At 38.6% G+C, this 23,797-nt stretch overlaps 1 protein-coding gene across 6 annotated transcripts in view; it reads left to right on the forward strand.

Moving 5' to 3' along the window:
• The window catches only part of TMX3 (thioredoxin related transmembrane protein 3), a 52,122-nt gene that overhangs the window by 23,448 nt on the left and 4,877 nt on the right, over positions 1-23,797 (forward strand). For 4 of the 6 annotated variants that reach the window (XM_047086176.1, XM_047086179.1, XM_047086180.1 and 1 more), the window contains 8 exons: positions 3,460-3,526; positions 7,786-7,884; positions 10,182-10,239; positions 10,404-10,457; positions 11,321-11,377; positions 15,775-15,904; positions 17,258-17,326; positions 18,934-19,760. In XM_047086176.1, the coding sequence (XP_046942132.1) occupies positions 3,460-3,526; positions 7,786-7,884; positions 10,182-10,239; positions 10,404-10,457; positions 11,321-11,377; positions 15,775-15,904; positions 17,258-17,326; positions 18,934-19,191 (792 nt within the window). In that variant the 3' untranslated portion in view covers positions 19,192-19,760. Of the gene's footprint in view, positions 1-3,459; positions 3,527-7,785; positions 7,885-10,181; positions 10,240-10,403; positions 10,458-11,320; positions 11,378-15,774; positions 15,905-17,257; positions 17,327-18,933; positions 19,761-23,797 lie in introns of those variants that run through there. The other 2 variants (XM_047086177.1, XM_047086178.1) reach the window with 2 other exon arrangements.

The raw sequence follows: 23,797 nt of genomic DNA on the forward strand, positions 1-23,797 counted from the left end.
TTGGGAATGGGTGAGTGATCAACTTATTAGACATCTGAGTACAAGCATCAGATTCACAGTTGGATATAGGGTTCTGGAGTTAAGGCTGTGTAAAAAACTTTGTAGACACGGGATACAAATTTTTAAGGAAATGAGTGGGCCCAGGACCTAAAGACTGCAAAAGAAAATACGAAGAAAATAGCCGGTGAGTAAGAAAACAAGATGAGTGGAAAACCAAGATTTAAAAAAAAAAAAAAAAAAAAATGTTTAAAAATGAGAGGTCCAGGGCACCTAGGTAGCTCAGTTGGTTAATAAGCATCCAGCTCTTGATTTCAGCTCAGGCCATGATCTCATGGTTTGTGAGCTCGAGCCCCACATTAGGCTCTGAGCTGACAGTGCGGAGCCTGCTTGGGATTCTCTCTCTCCTTCTCTCTCTCAAAACAAATAAACATTAAAAAAAATTTTTTTTTAAAAAAGGATCCATTGTGCAAGGTGTTTGCAAAGTGGTCAAGATGAGGAAAGTACAGTTAACTGTGATTTTGTCCACACATGGAGGTTGTTGGTGGTTTTATGAGAGGGACAGGTGCCTCACTGGTGTCATTTGACAGAATGCAGGTAAGAAATTGTAGGTTACAAGTGTAGACTTCTCTTTAGAAAGGTTTTGCTGGGAAGGGACCTGAGAAATTTGGCAGGAGCTGCGAGAAACATGAAATCAAGGGAAGCTTTTTCTTTTTAATCAGTATAAGTTACAAAAAATCAAAAGTTTTTTTTTTTTCCCCCACAAAGGTAAGTCATAATATACATTTGATTAATTTTTGTTTATGATTTTCTAATATTTAGATACTATTGATTTAAGAAGATTACTGAGTTACCTACATAGTATGGTCTAGTGCTTCCTGCAATACGTACATAAACGTTTCAGCTCCTTGGGGGAGCCTCAGACAATTTCTGGTCAGTTTAAACTCGTTCTAGGTTTATTTACTTAGTTTGGTCTAAGAAGTTATTTTGTAGTATTTTGCTTACGCATTTATTTCTGATGGGGGGGAGAAGATAGGGCGAATGAAGAGCCATGCTTGCCATTCGATTCTCAAATAGACGCCCCACAGGGTTATGAACTTCTTTGGACTGTCTCAATGTGCTAGAAAGGCCTAGGATAGACTGGAACTGGAACTTTTAGTCCATTCTCCTCTCCAAAGGCCAGGGGACCACATTTTAGTGTTAGAGATGAGGATGTACGCTGCACCTTCACCTCCGAAGCTCTCCAAGCAGTTTCTTTGGAGTACAGCAGAGAGCGTGCTGGCTTCATCCCCTGACACCGTCTGATGCCACCCTGGTCCTTCTGCAGTGACAGGTGTCCGAGATCAAAATTCTAGCACCTACAGCTTCTGGGTGAGCACAGATGGTGTCTGCTACCTGGACAGACTGTTGGTTATCATGTGCTGTATTTACTTTTACTTTATATATATATATATATATATATATATATATATATATATATATATATTAAGTTTTGAGAGACAGAGCGAGACAGAGCACTAGTCAGGGAGGGATAGAGAGACAGGGAGACACAGAATCCGAAGCAGGCTCCGGGCTCTGAGCTGTCAGCACAGAGCCCGACACGGGGCTTGAACTCACAAACCGTGAGATCATGACCTGAGCCGAAGTCAGACGCTTAACGGACTGAGCCAGCCAGGCACCCCTCATGTGCTGTATTTATTATTATTAGCCTCTCAACTAGTTTTCTTCAAACATCCCTTCATTATTCCTGCAAATAGCAATATTTGTCATCTCTTTTTTAGTTCTGTATATGTGGTTGCACAAGTCTGCTGGGGGGAGTCTGTTATTTCACAATCATATGAGGATTTTTATTCCCATAGACAATTCTCAAGTAAGGACAAATCCCTTGATTTTATGCCCCTCCCTCTCCCCCCCATTTTGAATTTTATATTTGGTCATGAAAAGCTTCCTTAGATTTACAGATACTTTTTTAGCTAAGTATTTTTGAAAGCCTTAGTAAGTGTAAGAAAGGATATACAGATGAAGACAATTTCTAATTTCAGGATACTTAAAGGTAAATGGAGAAAAATGGCCTATAGACATATAACTGTGATATCAGATAGTTTAAGGAACACAAAGAAAGAGGACGAGGGGTTCAGAATCTATGGAAATCAAAGGCTGCAAGATTCCACGTATCTAGTAATGTTAACAGTACGGCCACCTCAGGGGCATCCTTGAAAGAGAGGGATGCCGAATGTTAAAAAATACTTTCGAAGCACCTTTGTAGATGAGTTGCCAAGAGCAGGCGAATAGAGTTACTTGATGATAGAGCCTTACCTACAAGCTTTTCTGCTGCCTTTAAAATAGTTATTTTTTCACTCATATCTGGATCTTGAGAAACTGAACAGAAGACCATGGGGGAAGGGAAAGGGAAAAGCTAGATACAAACAGAGAGGGAGGGGGGCAAACCATAAGAGACTATTAAATACAGAGAACAAACTCTAAGGGTGGATGAGGGGGGTGAGGGAGAGGGAAAATGGGTGATGGGCATTGAGCAGGGCACTTACTGGGATGAGCACTGGGTGTTGCATGTAAACCAATTAGACAATAAATCATATTCATAAAAAAGTAAAATAGTTATTTTCATGGTGTTGTACCATTTTTTAGCAGTCATGTAAACAGCTCATTCTATATTACTGAGGTATGCCTTCCCCCCTTTTTGATATTTCCAGAACAGCCATCTTTATTTTTATTTTACTGTTACTGTTATTTTTATTTTATTAGTTATCAATTGATTGTTGTTACTTTTCATTACTACCACATCATGGAATAATTCTGTGTGGCTTACCCAAATTATATCTGTTCCGCATGGATACTGATTTCTCTACTATGTAATACTAGTACTATTTTGAAATAAATACAGCATGCCTTCTGAAAGAATTTCTTATTATTAATTGCCATTATAGGTTCCCATTTATAAAGCCAATTTACAGTTTAAACCTGCTCTCACATTTGTTAGCGGACTTAATTTTCCTAACTCTGTGGTGAGGTAGGGACTCAGTGTCCTTGATTTGCAGAGGAGAAAGCCCGACTCCCCAGGACACAAGTGGCCTCAGTGTCACACAGTCGAGGAATGGCAGGGAGGGACTTGAGTCCACCAGTGCCGATCGTTACCTCAGCCACTGCTCTTCCCTACCTCAGAGTGGGTCTCCTGTACTTCCTGTGGTGTCTTTACCTCTGTTGTCAGCTCTAAGAATATTCCATGGCTCTCACAGCAAACAGGGCACTGTACCTGGAGATGTATAGAGATGCCAAACCCATCCTTGGATAAGCTTGGGATTGGCTGCTTTTTAACCGCTTGCAACAATTTCATTATTGCTGTGTTGTTTTTTTTTCTGATTTCTTTTGATACTTTTGAAGTTATAGCTACCGATTAAACACTTTTAGAATGATAAAAGTTGTTTGCGCGTCTTATTTTTGCAGTATGTGATACTGAAGGAGATGCCTGCTGTACTTGTTTTCAAAGATGAAACTTACTTTGTTTACGATGGTAAGTTCCGAAGTTTTAACTGATGTAAAACATTTTGAAATTAAAATGCTGTGTCTATTATAGGACTTAGGTGTTGATCAAAGAATTGGCAGATTCGACGATTCCTCTGTCTCCCGTTAGTTGAGTGACTGACAGGTTCTTCTTGCCCTTCAACTTTCGTTTTTCCATCTAATGTGCTTTCTGGGTCTTGCCTACAATGAATTTCTTTTCTTTTTCTTTTTCTTTTTTTTTTTTCGTCTGGTCATTTGTCTTTTGAGCAATTTCTGTGCGTTATTTTAAAGCATTCAAAATTATTTATATAGGAAAAAAAGATCTAACATTGCAGACTCACAAAAAGATGAATAACTAAAACCCCTTCGATAGTGGTGAAGTCCCTGTAGGGTATGTTCTGCCCTCGCTCCCATCTCTCCCTTCCTGACAGAGTAACCACCCACCTACTGTTCAACATTTCTTCAGTGAAGTAAGTACTTAGTCTATTTTTAAAATACTTGTGTTCTACCAAACGTACATCATAATAAAGAGAATGCTAGAGTAATAAAAAATACATCCCCATCACCCAGGCTGGGCAATTACCATGATCTTACCACATTTGCTTCAACACTTTTTTTCTTTGTTGGAAGTATTTTAAAGCAAATCCCAGAGGCTTTTCATCACCATGTGCCTTGTTATGCATCTTTTTAGAAATGTTATTTTTCCTTTATGTATAATTACGTGCTGTTATAACACTTAATAAAAATCTGCAGCAGTTCCTTGGCATTATCAAATACCTACCCCCACAATCTCAGAACTGTGCAGCGAGGTTCCTCGGGCCAGTGGAGCAAACTCACAGGGGCTCCGGGAGATCGTTTAGATCTCAAGGGAAACAGTGAAACTCAACATCTGTTGGATCCCACACAGCCCCTGAGAAGCAAAAGTAAATGCAAAGTCATGCTTGTAGCAGTCTCGGTGACCTTCTACATTAGTCTCATAAAGTAGAAGCTTCAGTTCTTTTGTGTGTGTGTGTGTTTCCAGATTTACTGAGAGAATTAACATATAATATCGTGTATGTTTAAAGGCATACGATATGTTTTTTAAAATTTTAGTTAAATCCAAGTTAGTGAACAGTGTAATGTGATTGATTCCTCACTGACTTAGACCACCTAGTGCTCATCCCAGCAGATGTCCCCCTCAGTGCCCCTCGCGCACCTCCCTCCATCAACCCTCAGCTTGTTCTCTGGATTTAAGAGTCTCTCTGTGGGGCGCCTGGGCGGCTCAGTCGGTTGAGCATCCGACTTCGGCTCAGGTCATGATCTCTGGGTCTGTGAGTTCAAGCCCGCGTTGGGCTCTGTGCTGACAGCTCAGAGCCTGGAACCTGCTTCGGATTCTGTGTCTCCCTCTCTCTCTGCCTCTCCCCCGTTCATGCGCTGTCTCTCTCTGTCTCAAAAATAAATAAATAAAAACTGTAAAAAAAAAAAAAAAAAGTCTCTTATGGTTTGCCTTCTTCTCTGTTTTTATCATTTTTCCTTCCCTTCTCTGTTTGTGTTATTTCTTAAATTCCACGTATGAGTGAAGTCATACGATATTTGTCTTTCTCTGACTGACTTATTCCGCTTAGCATAATACATTCTAGCTTCAGCCATGTCGTTGCAAATGGCAAGATTTCATTCTCTTTAATCTCTAATATTCCATTGTGTGTGTGTGTGTGTGTGTGTGTGTGTGTGTGTGTATACCACATCTTCTTTATCCATTCATCAGTCCAGTTGATGGACATTTCGGCTCGAAGCTTCAGTTTCTTATTTCCACCAGCTACCTTTGAAATACTCAGTGCCTTTGTGTGACTTTTTGTTACTATGTTGGACAGTACAGATATGCAACATTTTAGTCATTACAGAAATATTCTGGAGTCTTGTTATTTTAGAACAGAAAAGAAACTAGAACTTCTTGAGAGCTGTAAGCTTTGTATTGCTTAAATAACTCAAATAAATAGAAGAATATCTAATAAAAAGGATATTCTGATTTTTTCTAATGAAAGGAACATTTTATTATACTAATCGAAAACTAAGCATTTCTAAAATCTTGTATCTTCATTAATTTTAAGTAAGTGTGACGGCTGAATTTTATTTTTTTTGCTATAGTATAACAACTCCCATTATATTTTACACAGCAGATACTATTATGTATTTGATATTCCATGTTATCGTCACCCCTCTGTAGGGATAGATATTAAAGCAGGTAGATTAATATTCTGAGGTTATGAAAGAGAGGACCGAAGAGCGTTAGATAAGGCAATGGATGTATAATTCTTCGCAGGTTCATTCATTCATTTGTTCATTCACCGGATATTTGTTGATTGTCCGTATTAGACATTGGGCTTAAAAAGGAAGTTAGGAGGAACTTGCGCATATGAAAATATGAGGAGGAAAATAATTCACATCTACACTGATTCTATCCATTTGCTCTTTGATTACGACCCTCCTGTGTGATAAGCACTTAACATATATTGTCCTATTTGATAACAACCCTTTTGAGATCCTGGTATTCTTACTATATTACAAATGAAAAGATAGGATTAATGTGTTTTTCCCCCAAGTCAAAATAGTGTAATCAAGCATTAGTCTTCAGATCTCTTGTTCTAGTTCTGTTAAGAGTTTGTTAATGCTTCAGAGAGCCACTTTGTTTCTTTTTGGAAAAAGCCTGTTCATACCTGTTTAGATGTAAATCTGTTCTTGAATCACGCCTAAGAGTGCCCATCCTCATGTCGCCGTGTTTCAGACATGGCCTCCCACGAGGGGACAGGAGGGATAGGTTAAGTATCTGTAGCTATTATAGAGGCCAGCAGTTTTTAATGTGCAGTAGGCTAGTATCAAGAACCTGCTGAAGCTTCAGAGGAAACCATTTACTTTGAATGCTGCTTCTAGTATTTAATTGTTGCCAATAAATTTAGAAGCTTTGTGATAGGGGCTCAGGAGGATAGTTTCATTTTGTTTCTTTTCTTTCTTTTTTCTTTTTCTTTTTTCTTTTTTTTTTTTTTTTTTAACATTCATTTATTTTTAAGAGGCAGCGAGAGAGAGTGCAAACATGGGAGGAGCAGAGAGAGAGGGAGACAGAGGCTCCTAAGCAGGCTCCAGGCTCTGATCCGTCAGCACAGAGCCTGACTCAGGGCTCGAACCCACAAACCATGAGATCATGACCTGAACTGAAGTCCGGTGCTTAACCCACTGAGCCACCCAGGTGCCCCAAGGATAGTTTGTCTGATGAGTTCCAGATTTATCACTCTGTATAATCTTTGAAACATTTACTTTTGACCTGGAGTGGAGATTGTGGCCCAATAATCAACTCCTATTTTTATGTTTATTTTTCTAATTTGTAAATCCAAAGCCAAAAATACTTCCAGATTTGGATTATGCCACTTATTTGATAGGTTCGATAACTTGAAAATGTTTTGTTTAGCGATGCAAGTGATAGAAAAAGCACATCGTTCAAGAAATCATTAAAATCCAGTCTTTAGCCAAACATACTGGTAGGCTTTTACATCACCTTCTTTATCATGCAGTTAAAATCGTTCACAAGTACTTCAGAATTCTGTTTCTAATCAGGACACAATATTTCTCTTGAATATTATAAATGCTTCCTCTCTGTTTAGTGGGGGAAGCAGTTGATGTTGGATAAAGGCCAAAATACTGTGGCTTCATATGTGTGCTATGGTAGTTGTACATATGAGAAACGATTTTAAAGTGCAGTAGAAATGTCATAAAATAGAAAAGGGTAAAGAAACTGTAATAAAAAATTACCCATACTGCCATCATTCAGGGATAACTCCCAGTCTAGGATAACCATTTGGTAGGAGTATATGCCTTCATTTTATCATTCTGTCTGTTTTTTTCATACTTTATGTTTTATAGAGTTCCAGTGATGCTGTAATACTGTTTTGCAACCTGCTTTACCACTTAATTATCCATTTTTTAAAAGTCTGTAAATGGTCTTCCTCAAAATGTACCATAATTATTTAAATTATTTTCTGTTGAGGGTATTTCACTTATTTCCTTTATTTTTATTTGTCTTTTGTTGTTTTTAATGATGCTGTGGTGAAGAATTGCTTTGTGCATTAATCCTTTTGTACAGCTCATTGTTTGCCTAGAATAGACCCCTAAAATGAAATTTATGAGTTTAAGATTACGATTCTGTGTCAAGGCATTTTACGTATACTGTTAGATTAGAATGCTACAAGCATTTTAAAGTCATATTTGCATATAACTTACTAGTTTTGTTGTATTTTTAAGAGTACGAGGATGGTGATCTGTCATCTTGGATCAACAGGGAGAGGTTTCAGAACTATCTTACCGTGGATGGCTTCCTCTTGTATGAACTTGGAGACACAGGTAACAAGCGTATATACAATGCTCCATCAATCTGTACAGTTTTTCCTTTATTGGTTACTTAAACCTGACTTTGTAGGAAGGGAATTTTAAGCCCTGTTTCATAATTTCATTCTTTAAATAGACCTCAACGCCAGTTCCGCTTTATGAGAATATAGATTAATATTAACAAGGAACAAACATTTGTATGGGGATAAAGGTCAGTTAGAAAAGGTTTCCTAGTTAGAACTCATAGTGCCAGGGAAAACTGAGCCTGGGTAATAAAGAAATGAGGAAAAATAACCAGGAACCTATATTAGGAGCCTGATTTTGTAGTGGGAGTCGGAATACAACTCATCACAACCTCTTAAAGCCTGCTTTTACTTGCGAGGAAAATACAGACACCACATTAGCATGGTTTCTTAAAGTTGCATGATTGGAAATGACAAGCAAAGTAAATATATTTATAGATGCAAAACTGAAAGCGATCAGCAGCTGACTGTAGGGTCTCAGATAGATGAAAACTGTTGTAAGAAGCTAACCATGTAAGTTGTAGGAGGAAGCGTTTTGTCAATTTATGTTGAATTACAAATGAGAAATAAATTATGGATATTATTGCCACATTTGTTTTCATTTATAATTTCATTGATAAGTGGGATGGAAGTATAGTTGCAGATTTTTAAAAAACGGGAAAATGTTACTCAAGGTTCAGTTTTTTTTTTTTTTTTATATGAGAAGCGGTGTGCATAGAGTTTCCTCTTGATGATTTCCTGCTTTTGAATCTGATTAAAAATGCAAATTAGAAATGTTCTAACAGGTTCTCATGTTATTTTCTGACTCTGAGGATATTTGTTCTGGCTCCTGAGTCTACTTTTTCACGTTCTGTGTCTGGTGACGTTTCTGTCTTTGCTTATCCTTACGGAGGGGGGTGTGTGCTCGCTCAGTGTTGGAAGGTGGTGTGGACACTGTCGAAGAATGTGGTTTACTTCTGGATTCTCTCGCACCCTTGTGAAGGGAAGAGGGGGACAATATAGGAATACAGTAGTTTTGCTTTCGGTTCAGTAATCATAGGAGACATCGTGACCTCGAGGTGGTTGTAGCTTCTTCTCCCAGATTAATTCGGAAAGAAGTTGGCTATGGAATGTTCCTGTTTTATGTCCAACACAATTGCCCTTGTTCGGTTGTGTTGCTGCGGCTCGGCCCCTGTTCCTTGTCCCACTGGCCACTTTGCACACGACCACAAGAGGTCCTGGCTCTTGTCCTGGTGGCGGCGGGTCCCTGTGTCTTCTAACCCCGCCTGAGTCTCCGTGTCCTCTTTCTCTGGTCTTCCTCACCCTCCTCTCCAGCCACACTGACTTCTCGGTTTCCTTCAAAGGCTGGAAACCTTGTACCAATGCACCTTCAATACCCAGAAATGTGTAGTTAATTTATGCTCATCCATCAAACTCAGACCAGACATTGCTTCTTAAGAACATCTTTTACTGGTCCCCTCAAACTACCGAAGTTCACTGTGTCATGCCCTCTTGTAGCTTCGTGTTCCTTTCCTTTGGAACTCTTCTCGTTGTTAGCCATACGTCTGTTTGTGTATTGTAAATGATCTGTAAATGTTACTATTATTTTCCCTACCAGACTGTGCTCTCCACTGGTGCCGGGCTGTGTCTGTGTGGCCATCACTGCGTGGTTAAGTCCCTCAGCTAATAAATGGTGGCGCCTCACTGCGGTTCCCCCCCCCACCTAGAACAGAATAGACACGCTGGACCGCAGCGTCTGGTCTTGTGACTCCGGTCCCAGTGCTCTGCTTATGACATCCTGCTGTCCACTAGAGGATGTTAGAGATGAAAGGGATCCATGTTGGATTCAGGGTTAGGTAAATTGCAGTCCGTTTTGTTTTGTGTGGCATCACTGGCAGTAGTGACCCATGCGTGGTACTGAGTGGAATAGCGTGTAAAAATCATTCCCTTGTTACGTGTCATTCTTCTGGAGCTACGTTAGTTGATGATAGATTTCTTTTATCAACTTATTTCTTAATGTCTTAGTTTTTGACAAAATACTTAGTCACTTTGTGAGTTGTGTGAAAACAACAACTTACGAGTATATAAGTCGTTAGTTGCTGTTATTTACATTTGGGGGTTGGGAGGGAGCATCTGTCTCACTTGGAGTTGACTAGTGCACTGATTCAGTCTACTGTGCATAACATGTAGCATAATTGGAATTAAGTTCTAGAAGCTGTTTACTAATTCCCGATTCATATCTACAATAAAAATTGAAAAATTTGTGTAACGAGGGTTTTGAATTGAGGTATATGTCGTTCTTAATTTCAGGAAAGCTTGTGGCGATTGCAGTTATTGATGAGAAAAATACATCAAATGAACACACCAGGTATATCAAATATCATCTCATTCGAACTTTACGTGGTTTCAGATAAACTTGATGTAGTATCTTACTTTTCCTACACTGCTAGATAAGGCAGCAGATGTTGTAATTGAAAAGTCATAATATATTTTTAAACTGCAGAGATGAAATATTCTTGTGTTCCTTCACAGATTAAAGTCAATTATTCAGGAAGTTGCTAGAGATTACAGAGACCAGTTCCACAGGTAGGTGCTTGCATTCAGGAACATTCCTTTATCTTTGCTTAATTATGTTTTGCTATACAGTAAGGCAAAAAATAGTACTGTTTTGTACTTTCAAAGGTGAGTCAAGATACTGAAGTGAATTATAGTATGTTGCATTTCGGTATGAATTGTTTGGACTTAAAATTTGTTGATGGATGTCATATAAGTGAAAAAGAAACTTTCATTTGTAATTTGGAGCATACTTGCTTCTTAATAGGATTCGGGATACGTTTGCGGTTAGGATATATGGACTTGCGCTCCTGCATTGAAGATACATGTGCGGTCGCAAGTCAGATACTGACAGATGATAATTTTCACAGGAACTCAAAGAATAACAGTATAAAAACTAAGTGACCTTTTTTGCTTTGTGCTAACCATTGTGTTTGTTGCTGCCATAAGAGACATTCATTATATTTACTTTTTATCCCCTTTTTATTCAGAGTCTTCTAGTGAAGGATGAGTGATACATATTTATATTTGTCCTGCTGTGAGCATTTTCTGATTAGTTCTTTTTAGAAGTGGGTATTTTTTCTTAAACATATTTTAATTAGAAAAGTTTATATTGCCCTGCATGTTAAACATATAGAGACTAGAAATGTCTTAGGACTTGTTTAATATTACTCATGTGTATTTGTATCTCAGAGGCCAGTAGAATTCATACTCTTTCCTACATTTATTTTATGTGATTTATATTTAATGTTTATAGTGTTTACATGCTTACCAAGCCCTGAAGTTCAGTTCTTGGTACGTATTTACCTTATTTTGTATCTAATAGTGTTCTCTGTCTCTCTCTCTCTCTCTCTCTCTCTCTCTCTTTTGTTTTTCTTTTGGTTGTTGTTATTTAGAGATTTTCAGTTTGGCCATATGGATGGAAATGACTATATAAATACTTTGCTAATGGAGTAAGTAAAATTCTAAATGATTACATGATTTCCTTATCAATTCTGTCAATTTTTAAATTTCTGTTTCTGAGAAACAAAAGAACTACTAGCTGGAAAAAAAGCAAACTTTCCTATATGCTGATACAGATATTCTCTCCTCAGATACCATACTTTCATTTTTAAATCTAAATTTGAAACTCAGTGAGCTTTAATAATTGTACTATATTAAAAAAAATTACCTCGGGGTGCCTGGGTGGCTCAGTCAGTTAAGCATCTGATTCTCGATTTCAGCTTATGTCATGATCTCGTGGTTTCATGAAGTTGAGCCCCATGTCGGGCTCTACGCTGACAGTACAGAGCCTATTTGGGATTCTCTCTCAGCCCTCGCTGCTCCCCCCACCCACCCCAATGCACAATGTGCGCACGCACTCAGATAAACATAGAAAAAAATTTATTTCCCAATTCCATGTTAATAATTGATAGTATTTTGGAAAGAAGACAGTGTTCAAAAACTTCTAGATTTTGTAGTTTCTATTTAACACACACTTTAAGTTCAGTTTTAATGAGTAAATGTAACTTAAGTAAACATTTTTTTTTAAGTTTGTTTATTTTGAAAGGGAGAGGGTGCACCCATGTGAGTTGGAGAAAGGGAGAAAGAATTCCAAGCAGGCTCTGCACTGCCAGCACGGAGCCCTGTGTGGGGCTCAAACTCATGAATCATGAGATTGTGACTTGAGCCGAAATCAGGAGTTGGATGCTTAACCAACTGAGCCACCCAGGCGCCCCTTAAGTAGCATGTTTTTACATTCAAGAATTAACTGCTATTTTAGAAGAATTTATTTTAACAGATTAAAATAGCTTTATAGGGAAAATATATGATTTTAAAATAATTCTGTCAGTTACGTTTATGATGTAAAGATTTGATTTGTCACTTCAAAAAGTTGGTATTAGAAAACACTTAACCTATCTATACTGAATGAATTTCAGGTAAGAGTCTACTCTATGGAGTAGACATTTAATATCTACTGGGTGTCACACACTGTGATTGGTACTGTTGATGTAGAAAACGAGTTGAGTCCCTGTCTTCAAATACTTACAGTCTGCTGGGTAACACAACATAGTAATTCCACAACTGTATGAAAAGGTCTTTGTAGTAGAAGGTTTTGGAAACATGGAGGCTCTCACCCCCACCCCAGTGCACACAAAGGTGGAAGGTTCAGAACATGCTTGCTAGAGGAGGCAGTAATTAAGAGAAGTTTCCTGCAAGAAGAAAAGCAGAGAACTCATTCCAGACAGAGCCTAACAGCACACACAAGAGGTGGTGGGAAAATGGGGCTTTGGAGAGTGTGGAGCTTTAAGATCGCCCCCGAAGTGAAGGTACGGAAAGCTCACTCACTAGAGGCCGGTGACCTCCAGCGACACTGAGGTGCCAGTTCAAGTTCACGGCGTTGTGCCCTTGTGCCGTGTGTGGTGTTCTCTAGCTTGGCGTGGGAGCAGAGGCAGAGCGTTGCCTTGCTTCAGGTTTCAGCGCATGTATTCCATTGGGGAAATGAAAACCAAATTTACAATCCCAAGATAACATTCGTAATTTTCAGTTAAAAGTCTTAAAATTATAGCGTTACCTTTATTCATTTATATTTATTATCCCTTTTGTTATAATAAAGATTTGAGAGTGTTTACCAATGACATAAAGTACCAGATATCCTATATCACGAAGACATCAAGACAAAGGAAACTAAAATAAAAGATCTTTATTATTTGAGGGATTTATCATTTGTAGGTAATTATTAAAGTACTTGAAAAATTTGGCCTTGAATTTTTCATACTCAAAGAAACATTATTTATACATTCCCCATAGTCTATCAAACAACTATCACTTATAAGGAGTATGGCAGACTTTGCAGAAACCTAAGAGAATATGCTATGCTATATAATCTCATAATGGAGGACACTATAATAGAAATATATTTTTAATAGGATTTTTACAGGATATATAGTAGGGACTTTGATACAACCATTTCTTGCAATGTCCTTCAAGGCAAGCCAGCATTCAGTAAAACATGGTTTGTAAGAAGTCAAAGCAGTCTGGGTCTAATAAACAGCTCCTTGATCCAGGATAAAATATTCAGAATATGTACAGATGATGGGCCGTCCTTCAGGGGTATGACTTTTAATGTAAGTTGTGAGATAGTAGACATTTTGAGCTACAGTCATGGTCAGAGAACAATAATAATCTCTACCACCAACACCTTGTTGTGTTGTTTGTTTTTTATTCATATTTTGCTTTTTTTTTTCTTTTCTGAAAGAAGAGAAAGCATATGATGGTTATGTGATAATAATTGAAAGTCCTTATTGAGCACTTAATTCTGTGACCAACACTGGATTGAGTGGTCAATATGTATTTTTGAACTTTTGTAGAACTTAGTAAGGTATAAGTACGATTGTTATTTCCATTTTGTATAGATGAGGAAATTGAAATTTCTTAGAAGAAACCCAAGGAAGTTAAGTAATATGCCAAAGGATGCCCAACAAGTAAGTTAAAGAGATCCAGTTCTCAAATCCAGATCTCTCTTACTCCAAAGCTCTTCTGTGACACTAATATTGTCAGATAAATTAGTGGAATTTAATAGGTATTGATGCCTAAAATGTTTTTAACTTAGGACAAACACATGATATTCTATAAGATAGTTATATGGCAGCACTATGCTTTTTAAATTTTCTCAAAATAAATAGGGACTATCAGACCCTGGGGCTACTAACTTGTTTTGTTTGGGGTTTTTGTGAATATAATTAAGAGGGAATGGGATGGAATGATGTTTTCCATTTCCATCATTATTCGAATTGAATTATTTCACAACAGATAGTCTTTAGTTCAACTGTGTATTGAACTTTTTTACAATATGTGCTTTTATAGGAAGGCCAAATTCTAATCCATTCTATAAAATATAGAAGTTTTTTGCTATTTACACATTATGATAACTAATAACTAAGCTGTTATCAATCAAAAAGTTGGTTTTTGCATTTATTAGGAAGAATGAAGATTTCTTTTTAATTATACAATCAGTTAATTCTTGCCTAACAATAATATTGGATAATCAACCACCTGATACCCAGTAGCTTCAAGCAATAGTATTTGTTCTCTCTCACTTGTCTCGGCTTGGCTGATGTTGACTGGGCACAGAAGGATGTGGCTCCAAACTGCCACTGAGGTGCCATCAGCTGCACAGTCTTCCATGTCCTTGACCTTAGCAGGACGTTTTCCTGGGGCTCTTCTAGTGGCAGTCACAGAAATAGAAGAAGGCAAGCCTTGCCCTGCAAGCATAGTTGAAGCCTCTGCTCGAGTCCCTTCTGTTACCTTCCCCCTGGCCAAGTCCATGGCTGGCCAAGTCCATGGCTGGCCAAGTCCATGGCTGAGCCCAGCATCCGGAGTCACATGAGCACGATTTGCCTCACTGGGAAAAGGGCTTTGGGTGGGGAAGGAGAGAGAATTATGAGCGATGAAGCAATCCACAGGACTCGGTTACTTACGTGGTGATAATACAGTGGTGGTGTAAATTGTTTCTACTGTAGCTTTGTGCTTTTGTATAATATTTTTATATAGGCACAAATAGCCGTAAGCCCATGTGTAGGTGACATACAGAATTGAGCACCTCCCTTCCTTTTATGATTATTCAACAACCTATCCTTGAAAGGAAAAAAAAAACACATTATTTCAATTAAATGACACCTGTTGGTAATGTTTTCTCTTGTATCAACTGAGTTGATACGTAGTGTATCAGCGAGGCCCTTCCTGAGGACGCCCGTGGAATGTGCATTGGGATAGTGGGAGTTCAGAGAATTTGGAATAGCATTTATTGAACGTGTACGATGTACGAGGGACTGTGCTGAATATTTGAGTTTTCCTAATTTTTAAAACAAGATAACCTCCCACTACCCACCTCTTACTCGTTTATAAATGAAAAACATTAGGCTTGAAAAGTAAACGGTGGGAAAGCCCCAGGCTTGCACACAGGTGGCGTGACTCCAGATACCGCGCTCTCTCCCTTCCAGTTCCCTTTGTGCCACTTGACTGGAGCGGGTCGTGTGTGACCCAACATTGCTGGTATTTGGAGGGAAAGGAGTGGGGTTGCCCGGAAATTGACACTTCATACATAATAATTTCTGTCCTTCAGTTTAATCATAAATACCAAGCTGTCTGATACCATATATTAGAAAGTTTATCATACAGTCCTCGTTTAGCTTTTTTTAAACTGATGCACAATTTGAAATTTTCTTCATGTAGACACAGGGAGGCAAAGCTATTCATACAGCTTCCTCCTTTTGTACTTGTTACTTAGCTATAATAGAAATGACTGTCAGAATATTTGTTCTCTCTCTGTTCAATGTGTATTTTAATTCCTTTGTTTTTCTCTTTTCAGTGAACTGAAAGTCCCGACTGTGGTTGTACTGAATACTTCAAACCAACAATACTTCTTACTGGACAGACAGATCGGCAGTGCCGAGGACATGGCACATTTCATTCGTGACATCTTAGATGGCACAGTCCCGGTGAGTTGTTCGCTTCTGTTTCACAGGGGCCGTGGGAGGAGGTGGAGGAGAAACAAGTTTTCTTCTTGCCCTCGGACTCTGAAAGGAAGGGGCGGCGCCTGGCGGAGGGGGGGCGGGGTGGGGGGCGGGCTCCCGCCTCACTTCTCTCATGTCGCAGAGCCGCATTCTGTGAGACACGGAAGCTGCTTATGGGTGGGGACATCCTAGGGGTATCTGGAAGACATCGTTGGCTGTCACAGTGACGTTTGGAGTTGGGCTGCGGATGCTGAGAGGTCTGCCGTGTGCAGAGGCATCCCAGTAGCGAGCTGCCCCGGCCCTTAACCTCTCTGGGTTCAAGAGCATAACTGGATTAAGTTATTCAGACTGCTTTCCTTAGAAAAACCTGTGACTAAGACGTCAGTTTTTTGAGAGATGGGGAAATGTACCGAGAATCAGCCTCAGTGGAGAGTTCCAAATCCAACCACCTAAAATATTTTCTAGAAATAATGAATGGGTCGTCTTCACTTTGCATTTTTCCCTGTAAGGAGTACTGCAGTGTTACTCAAAGTGTGGGTTGTCACCCGTATTATGGGCTCATGAAATGACTTCAGATAGGAGCGGCAGGCGTCATAATTCAGTAGGCTAGAATAAAATAGAAAAAGTAGGAGACTTCTAGACTTCTAGGAAGTCTAATTACTGGTTTGTGAGAGCTTTGTTTCAGGTTTTTACAAACTTTTTTGAAAGTTGGCTCACAGAATAACAAGCAGTTCTTCTGAAAACAATCACAGAGTAGGAGTTTTATATTTGTGAGAACAATACTTGTTGAAATGAAACTCACCTATATGAGTGAGGATTCTTCCACATGTCAGTTAGTGAAACCCAGTTCAAACTGTTTGAACACAAAGTGAGCTTCGTACAGAAATTCAGGGAATGAGCCAGACTTCAGAGATACCTAAAGGCAGGGATTTGATTTTCACCAGGAATTTTCTTCTCTCCCTTTGAGCACTTTTTTGCCTTTTGGGCAGCATTCTTGGGGAGATTCCCTCCACAATAGTTGAGGTGCAGTGACTTTAACAAGCTCAGCTAAACCCAGAAAGAAGTTGGGCAGGGCTCAGGTGGGTCGGCATCAGCCAGGATGCTCGGAGCGTCAGTAGGGAGACTGAGTCTTCAGAGGAGGGTCAGAGTGTATTCACGCAAGAAAGGAGGTTGGGGGGGAGGGGGACGGAAAACACAGGAAATATTGCTGCATGGCTCTTTCAGGTGCTTTTTGGAATCCTCTGGGGTCAACCCTGACCTGCAGTTGTAAGATTATAACAGGAAAATGAAGTTATAGTACTTAAATAATGTAATTGTTCTCTTCCTGTTAAATTTAAGGCCCAAGGAGGTGATAGCATTTTGCAGAGATTGAAAAGAATAATATTTGATGCCAAATCGACTATTGTGGTGAGTCGTGACAGCTTGCTTGGTGTCACTGATAATTGAAAACGTATGGGTTAATGTCTAAGGAAGGTAAAATCTGAAATTTCAAAGGGTTAAGTAAAAACATACATCTTTTTTTTTCTTCTTTTGAGAAAGAGAGTGCAGGCGTGTGCATGCAGGTGGGGAGGGACAGAGGGAGGAGGGGAGAGAGGATCTTAAGTAAGCTCCTCACCCGGCACGGAGCCCGACACGGGGCTTGATGTCACGACCTCGAGATCATGACCTGAGCCTAAATCAAGAGTCAGACGCTTAACCAACTGAGCCGCCCAGGTGCCCCTAAAAATACATCTTTAAAGATGAGAACTGGTGCATATTTATATTAAGAAAATGTATTCTTCGGGTGGAAATTAAGTTTGTCTACTTATTTCTGTACGATCGGTGAGTTGACTAGAGTTCAGAATCCATTACCTCAGTGACGTGACTTATAAGCGTTTTCCGGAGCCTCTTTCCGCCCTTTTCAGTCGCTGGTTCTGAAGCTGCTTCAGCTCTCGGTCAGCATTCCTAGATTTGTTGGAGCCTTAAACTCCATTCTAGTTGTCTGTCTTGAGCTGCTCAGTCCAGAGGTGTTTTCGCTCATTACGGCCGAAAGCAGTTCTCAGAGTGGAAGTCCTCAGAGTAGGCCCTCAGCACGTGATGCGTAGCTGCTCCTCTGACTTGCACGCGGTGTCTTCCCTTCCTTTTACCCTGGCTCCGTGCATTGTTTCTACCACTGCACGGTGAGTATTCCTAAAACGGTCACTTGTGATCGCTCTCCTTCCCTTTTCCAGCGACACGTGGGACAATACTCTGTCCGCCTCGGGCGTTCTCATTAGTTCTCGAATACTGCAGAAGCCGCCTGGGTGTTCTCAGTGCCTCATTCTTACTCAGGCTTAAATTTCCACCTCAGAACACTTTTATTCTGGGAAGCCTTCTTCCGTTGTCTCAATCCAAGGTGACCTTGCCCTCCTCTGAATTCGCCTGTATCGTTCTCAGGGTTACCGTCTGAGAAGTGTGTAGTCACAACCCATAGGATACAGTATAGTTGAAAGACCTGTTCAGCCAAATTGCTTTTCCTTTTTCCTGAGACCTGAGGAGATGGTGTATATGCTGAGAGGAGTTGTTATTAAGCTCGTGTGGCTTTGCTACTAACCAGAAAGTAAAAAAGATTTAAAGCGTCCTGTGAAGAGGAATGCGTATGCACCTGCTTTACGGTAAACAAGCAGCCTTCTTGGTGAGCAGGTTCGTCTAGTCCAAGATACGACTCCGAAGCTGCTGGGCACGTAGTTACCGTCTCAGAGAGACCTTTGTGGTTGATGTGAGGAAAATGAATGTCCTTAGAAAAGTCATAGAGTATTTGGTGCCTCTTTCTGCTGCTGGTAGCTGGATACACACACACACACACACACACACACACACACACACACACACACGCAGTGTAAAATTTCTGTCTCTTAACAGTGTCTGTAACAGGGTAGTTACTGCAGAAATACTGACCTTGATTGATTGGAACTAAAAGAAGTTGGGGGGTAGCAAGAGGACGAACTTTGTAGTGTTTTTTTAACAAACACTGAGCTGTGATGATCTTCCCACAGTCTATATTCAAGAGCTCGCCCCTCATGGGCTGCTTTCTCTTTGGCCTTCCACTGGGTGTCATCAGCATCATGTGCTACGGCATCTACACGGCGGACACTGATGGAGGGTACATAGAAGAACGATACGAGGTGTCCAGAAGTGAAATCGAGAGCCAGGAACCAGTAGAAGAAAGCAAAGAACAGGAGCCAAGCGATGGAGCCACCCTCGGGCCTAGGGTGCAAGAACCCAAAGACGTATTAGAGAAGAAGAAAGATTGAATCTTGGCTAGTGTGGAATATTTGATAGGATTTCAGATTATCAAAGAGTCTATTTATTGAACTTAGACATTTAATCATGATCTTTACAAAAGAGAATATGTTATTTGTATTTTGCTAATATCAAACTGCATGGAGTAAAGTAGTCCTTCATAAATGGGGAGACATTTGGAGCAAACACAGGAAATGTTTATCTAAAACAAAAAAATGAGGAAGCACTCCATCAGAGTTTACCCTATAGATGTCGTTTTAGCAGAGTAGTTCTTTTGCATGTTTCTCTATCTGAGCATTCTGTGACAAATTAAGATTCTTGGGCAGAATATTTAAATTGGTCAGTCAGGTAGAAGACACATGTTCGATAAAGAAAAACAATACTTTCACCTCCTACCATTCATTCTCCTCATGTATTTTAGATGAGATTTACACGGGCAAAATTAAGTCTTTAAAATTTAGCACTTTAAGGAGAACTAACACCTTTTTCCATGGATCAAATTCAGATTACAACTTAAAAATAATTTGGTTTTATATAGCATAGCAATTTTATTTTGTTAGTTATTTTTAACGGAGAAGAAATGTTACTTTTTAACTTTCTACTCAGTTACATTATAAAATTTTCATATGGGTCTGTATAGTGGGAAAAAAACAGTCTTATGTTTAATCTTTGCAAATTAAACACGATTTACTTGGAGTAGTGATTTCAAACCATGTGCTGGGACATGCTTAGCAGGTGTCTCAGTGATCACTGCAGAAAGGGGAGAGTCTGTTACTCCTACCCTTCTTTAGCCAGAATGACCTACTTTTTTTTCTCTTTCTTGTTTTGTATATTCGAATTTCTTCTGAAAATTTCCTTTGATAAAAAGCTCCTGCTGCTTTTTAAAAAGTAATATAGATCTTATTTTTTATGTTTATGGTATGGTAACTTTATGGTAACTTAAAATATGTGTGTATCGTTGTGTGTATATAGATAGAGATATATATATATATCTATATACACACATAACATGCACATATATTTACATATATATATATAAAATTTATTGACATATGTAATATTATGGGCATGTCTATGTTCATAATGAGTAATGAGTGACATAATCAGCCTGTCAGCAAAATCTGTATCCAGTGATCAACAGCCAAGTGTTACCCTCTCCATCCTCTCAATTCTGACACCCCTTTCACCTTCTGTCTATAATGGCGTAACAGAAGAATTCTGTCCCAACTCGTGTATACAGATTGGAATTGTTGCAAGTAACACTGTGGTATATTTATTGTAGATTATTTTTGAGCCCTTCATTTTAGCTAACTTTAGATTTTTATGAGATGACCATTGGGTGACCATTCGTTGAGCAACTGAGTTAAACACTGAAAAATGTGTAATCATTTTAAAAATACGCAACTCATGGTCCTGACATTGAAGTTGTTTAGGGCTTTGGTCCCCAAGGCAGCAGCTGTTGACGATTTCTGATACTAAGCTGCTCAAGACTAAAACAAAACTCGAGTATCTAAGTCCTAAGAAGTTGCTAGCAATTGTTTTATTGTATCCATATGCTCTTTTACATATGGTGATTAAATGCTTATTTTTACTGTTTGGCACTCTATTATTTTTAATAGTGAAGCACATAGGAAATTTCAGGAAATACTGGAAAGAAATGTTCTCAAGTGGAAACTGGAGATGAATGCTTTTAATTAAACAAATAGGTTCCTCTCCAAAGAGTAGTGAGGGATTCTTTTGGAGGAACAATCTTAATGTTCCCAGTGGTCAAGCTTGCTTTGCAGCAGTGAAAAAAAGCTTAGGTGGGTACAGTGCCTCACTCGAGTCTAGTCTAGTAAGGAAGGTAAAGCTTAGCCTCCGCCAGTGACAGTAGGAAATGATAGGAAATGACTCCGTTTTCTTGTCAGTCATCTGCATATTTCTTAGCCTTTGTCAGGCATCACTTATAAATGAAAGACCTCAGTAGGGGGAAAAATAGATTAAATGCTCAATATATATCAACATACAAAAAGTTTGGCAGTCTTTGTATTGGGATTTTTTTTTTTTTTTATCTGTAAATTAATGCCTTAGTTCTCTGTTTCCTTTTTCACAGCTCTCTCCCATTGGCTCACATTCTATTTGTGTTTTTTCAAAGTGTGACTGTTAGGAAAACAAAATGGTTAGATAGTTTATAAGTAAATAATTTTCTTTTCTGTTTGTATTAAGATTTTGCTTTTTGTCGACTTTAGGATATTATCAAAGTTCTTACAAAAAAAATTAAAAATTTTGTTCACTAGTATGCTTTTAATATGGTCTCATTTAATGTGGTATCAGCACTTGGAATGCTGCTTTCATTTCAGGAGAAATTACTGCAAAATATAGTTAATATCTTAATGAATTTAGTATTAGGACATACATGTCCTAATTCATTGGTGAATCTTACCATGATTGCATATTAAGTTGGAGTTTCACGTTTTCTTTCAGTTGCAATAAAATTCTATTTTTTAATCCTAAAATTCAAAATTCTAGATGCTTGTTGTTGTGGGATCTGTTGCTCAATTTTTTTAGCAGAGAAAGTACATGTTTTTATCAAGCCGTGCATCCCCTTATAGCTTGCAACCCTTTTTGTTTTGTTTCATCATACACAGTAATATTTCCCTAGCTATATTATCTGAAACTTGTTTGAGGTGTATTAGGCCTGAATTTTTATTTTCTTCCTCGAACCTAGTGGTCTCCTGGTATCTGACTTACAAACAGCATTAAGAGCCAAATATCTGGAGGCTGAAGGAAGGACCTATGTGAGTAAACAGCTGTATTATTATTATTATTATTATTATTATTATTATTATTTTAGTGGATTTTTGTTGTTGATGTTTCTTGTGTTTTGCTTCAGGGGCTTGTTTGGTTTTGGTTTTCTAAAAAGTAATTTACATATTTCGATCATTGCTTCATATGCTATGGAGATAGAACAGGAAAAAAAACTAAGCTCTTTTTATTATGCACACGTTGTTCAAATAAACCAGTGTGGGATGTTAAGACTATCAATTAATGGTGGGATTATGTTTGCCATTTTATTTTTATAAATATATATTTTTTCTGAATGTGTCTGAGTCCAAGAGTGGGCAAAAAATAATTTTCTACTTTGGACTAAATCTATAAAGGTTTTTGAAAGTCTGTATTACTAACTTGTTGAATTCATGATATCTTGCCTTATGGCACCAATTGTAAACCTGTTTTTTTCTAAAATAAATTAATTGAAAACACGTTTATTATTTTTACTATTTTTATTTTGTTTTCAACACAAACAGTTCCTTGTGCAAGCGAAGAGGATAGCGAAGACTGATCTTCCACAAAGTGTTTTTTCTTTTATTAAGTTGTAAGTTTTTCATCGTTATAGAAACATATAATGAGTAAACATACCTGAGATCAGATTGTTATCCCTTTATAGATGAAGAACCCGAGATTGGTTGGATATATTTTGTATTTAAAACTTGATTATTTTTAAATATTAATTTCAGAGTTTAGAGTTGAAGTGATTGGAACCGAGTCCACGATTGACAGCTACATTGTGATCTCGGACATAACACAGGCTCCCCTCCTTTTCATCGTCAGTAAAATTGGAATCTAAAGCCTCAAAATGTTCTTTTTAAAAACAGCATGGCGGGAGAGGGTGCCTGGGTGGCTCAGTCAGTTAAGAGTCCGACTCTTTGGTTTCTGTGTAGGTCATGATCTCACAGTTGGGTGAGTTCAAGCCCTGTGCCTTCAGCGCAGAGCCTGCCTGGGATTCTCTCTGCCCCTCCCCTACTCGCTCTGTCTCTGTCTCAAAATAAACAAATAAACGTCAAAAAAATAGCATCAAATGGGGAGAGTATATTATTAAAAATATATATACAAATACTGTTTTTTTTAGTAATTTATTTTTCATATTTTATACTGTGGGCACATTTTTTAATAAGAATTGCTCTGGCACGGGAATAACAGCCAAAAAAATGGCCCCACCCAACTTGGGAATCACACAAACGAGCTGGTTAGAATCAACCTCTCCAGTCGCTCTGTCACCCTCTGTGCATAGTTGGTAAGACGCTTACCCTCCCTGCTCCTGTGCTAATTCCAGGAAGATTTCGCCCATCTCACTGGATTAGGAGATCGGGTGAGTTACACATGAGGCATGTTAAGAACATGCCTGGCACATGAAAACAGCTCAGAAATTATACCATTTTTGTATCAAACTTATTTCTCTTCTCACTTCTTTTAGAATTTAGTATTGCTTACCACAGAGAAAAGCCAAGACTTTGGGAATATGAAATACCAATATGCTTAAATTTGCTCAGCTACTTTTTGCAATTCAAGCAAATTTCAGTGGGTAGACATGTAAAGAAGTTTTCTTTAACATTGAAATTAACTAATTTAGGTTGACAAACATCTCTGAAAATCCTTTGGGTTTTGTGCTTTCAGTGAAAATGAGTAAGCGTAAGAGGAGGATACAAGTATTCAGTAGGATTATCAGCCCGTGTAAATAGTTTAGACAGATGTAAATGTTATTTGGACCCAGATTTAGAACACTAATGGATACTGAATATAGATGATTTGATTCTCCTGAAAGCCTTCCTGAGTACTTCTCAGTGCCTGACTTTCCTC

This window comes from Lynx rufus, unplaced genomic scaffold (assembly GCF_022079265.1).
Source record: "Lynx rufus isolate CCGP_SWC_20201006 ecotype Redwood Valley unplaced genomic scaffold, mLynRuf1.p SCAF_20, whole genome shotgun sequence".
NCBI lineage: Eukaryota > Metazoa > Chordata > Mammalia > Carnivora > Felidae > Lynx > Lynx rufus.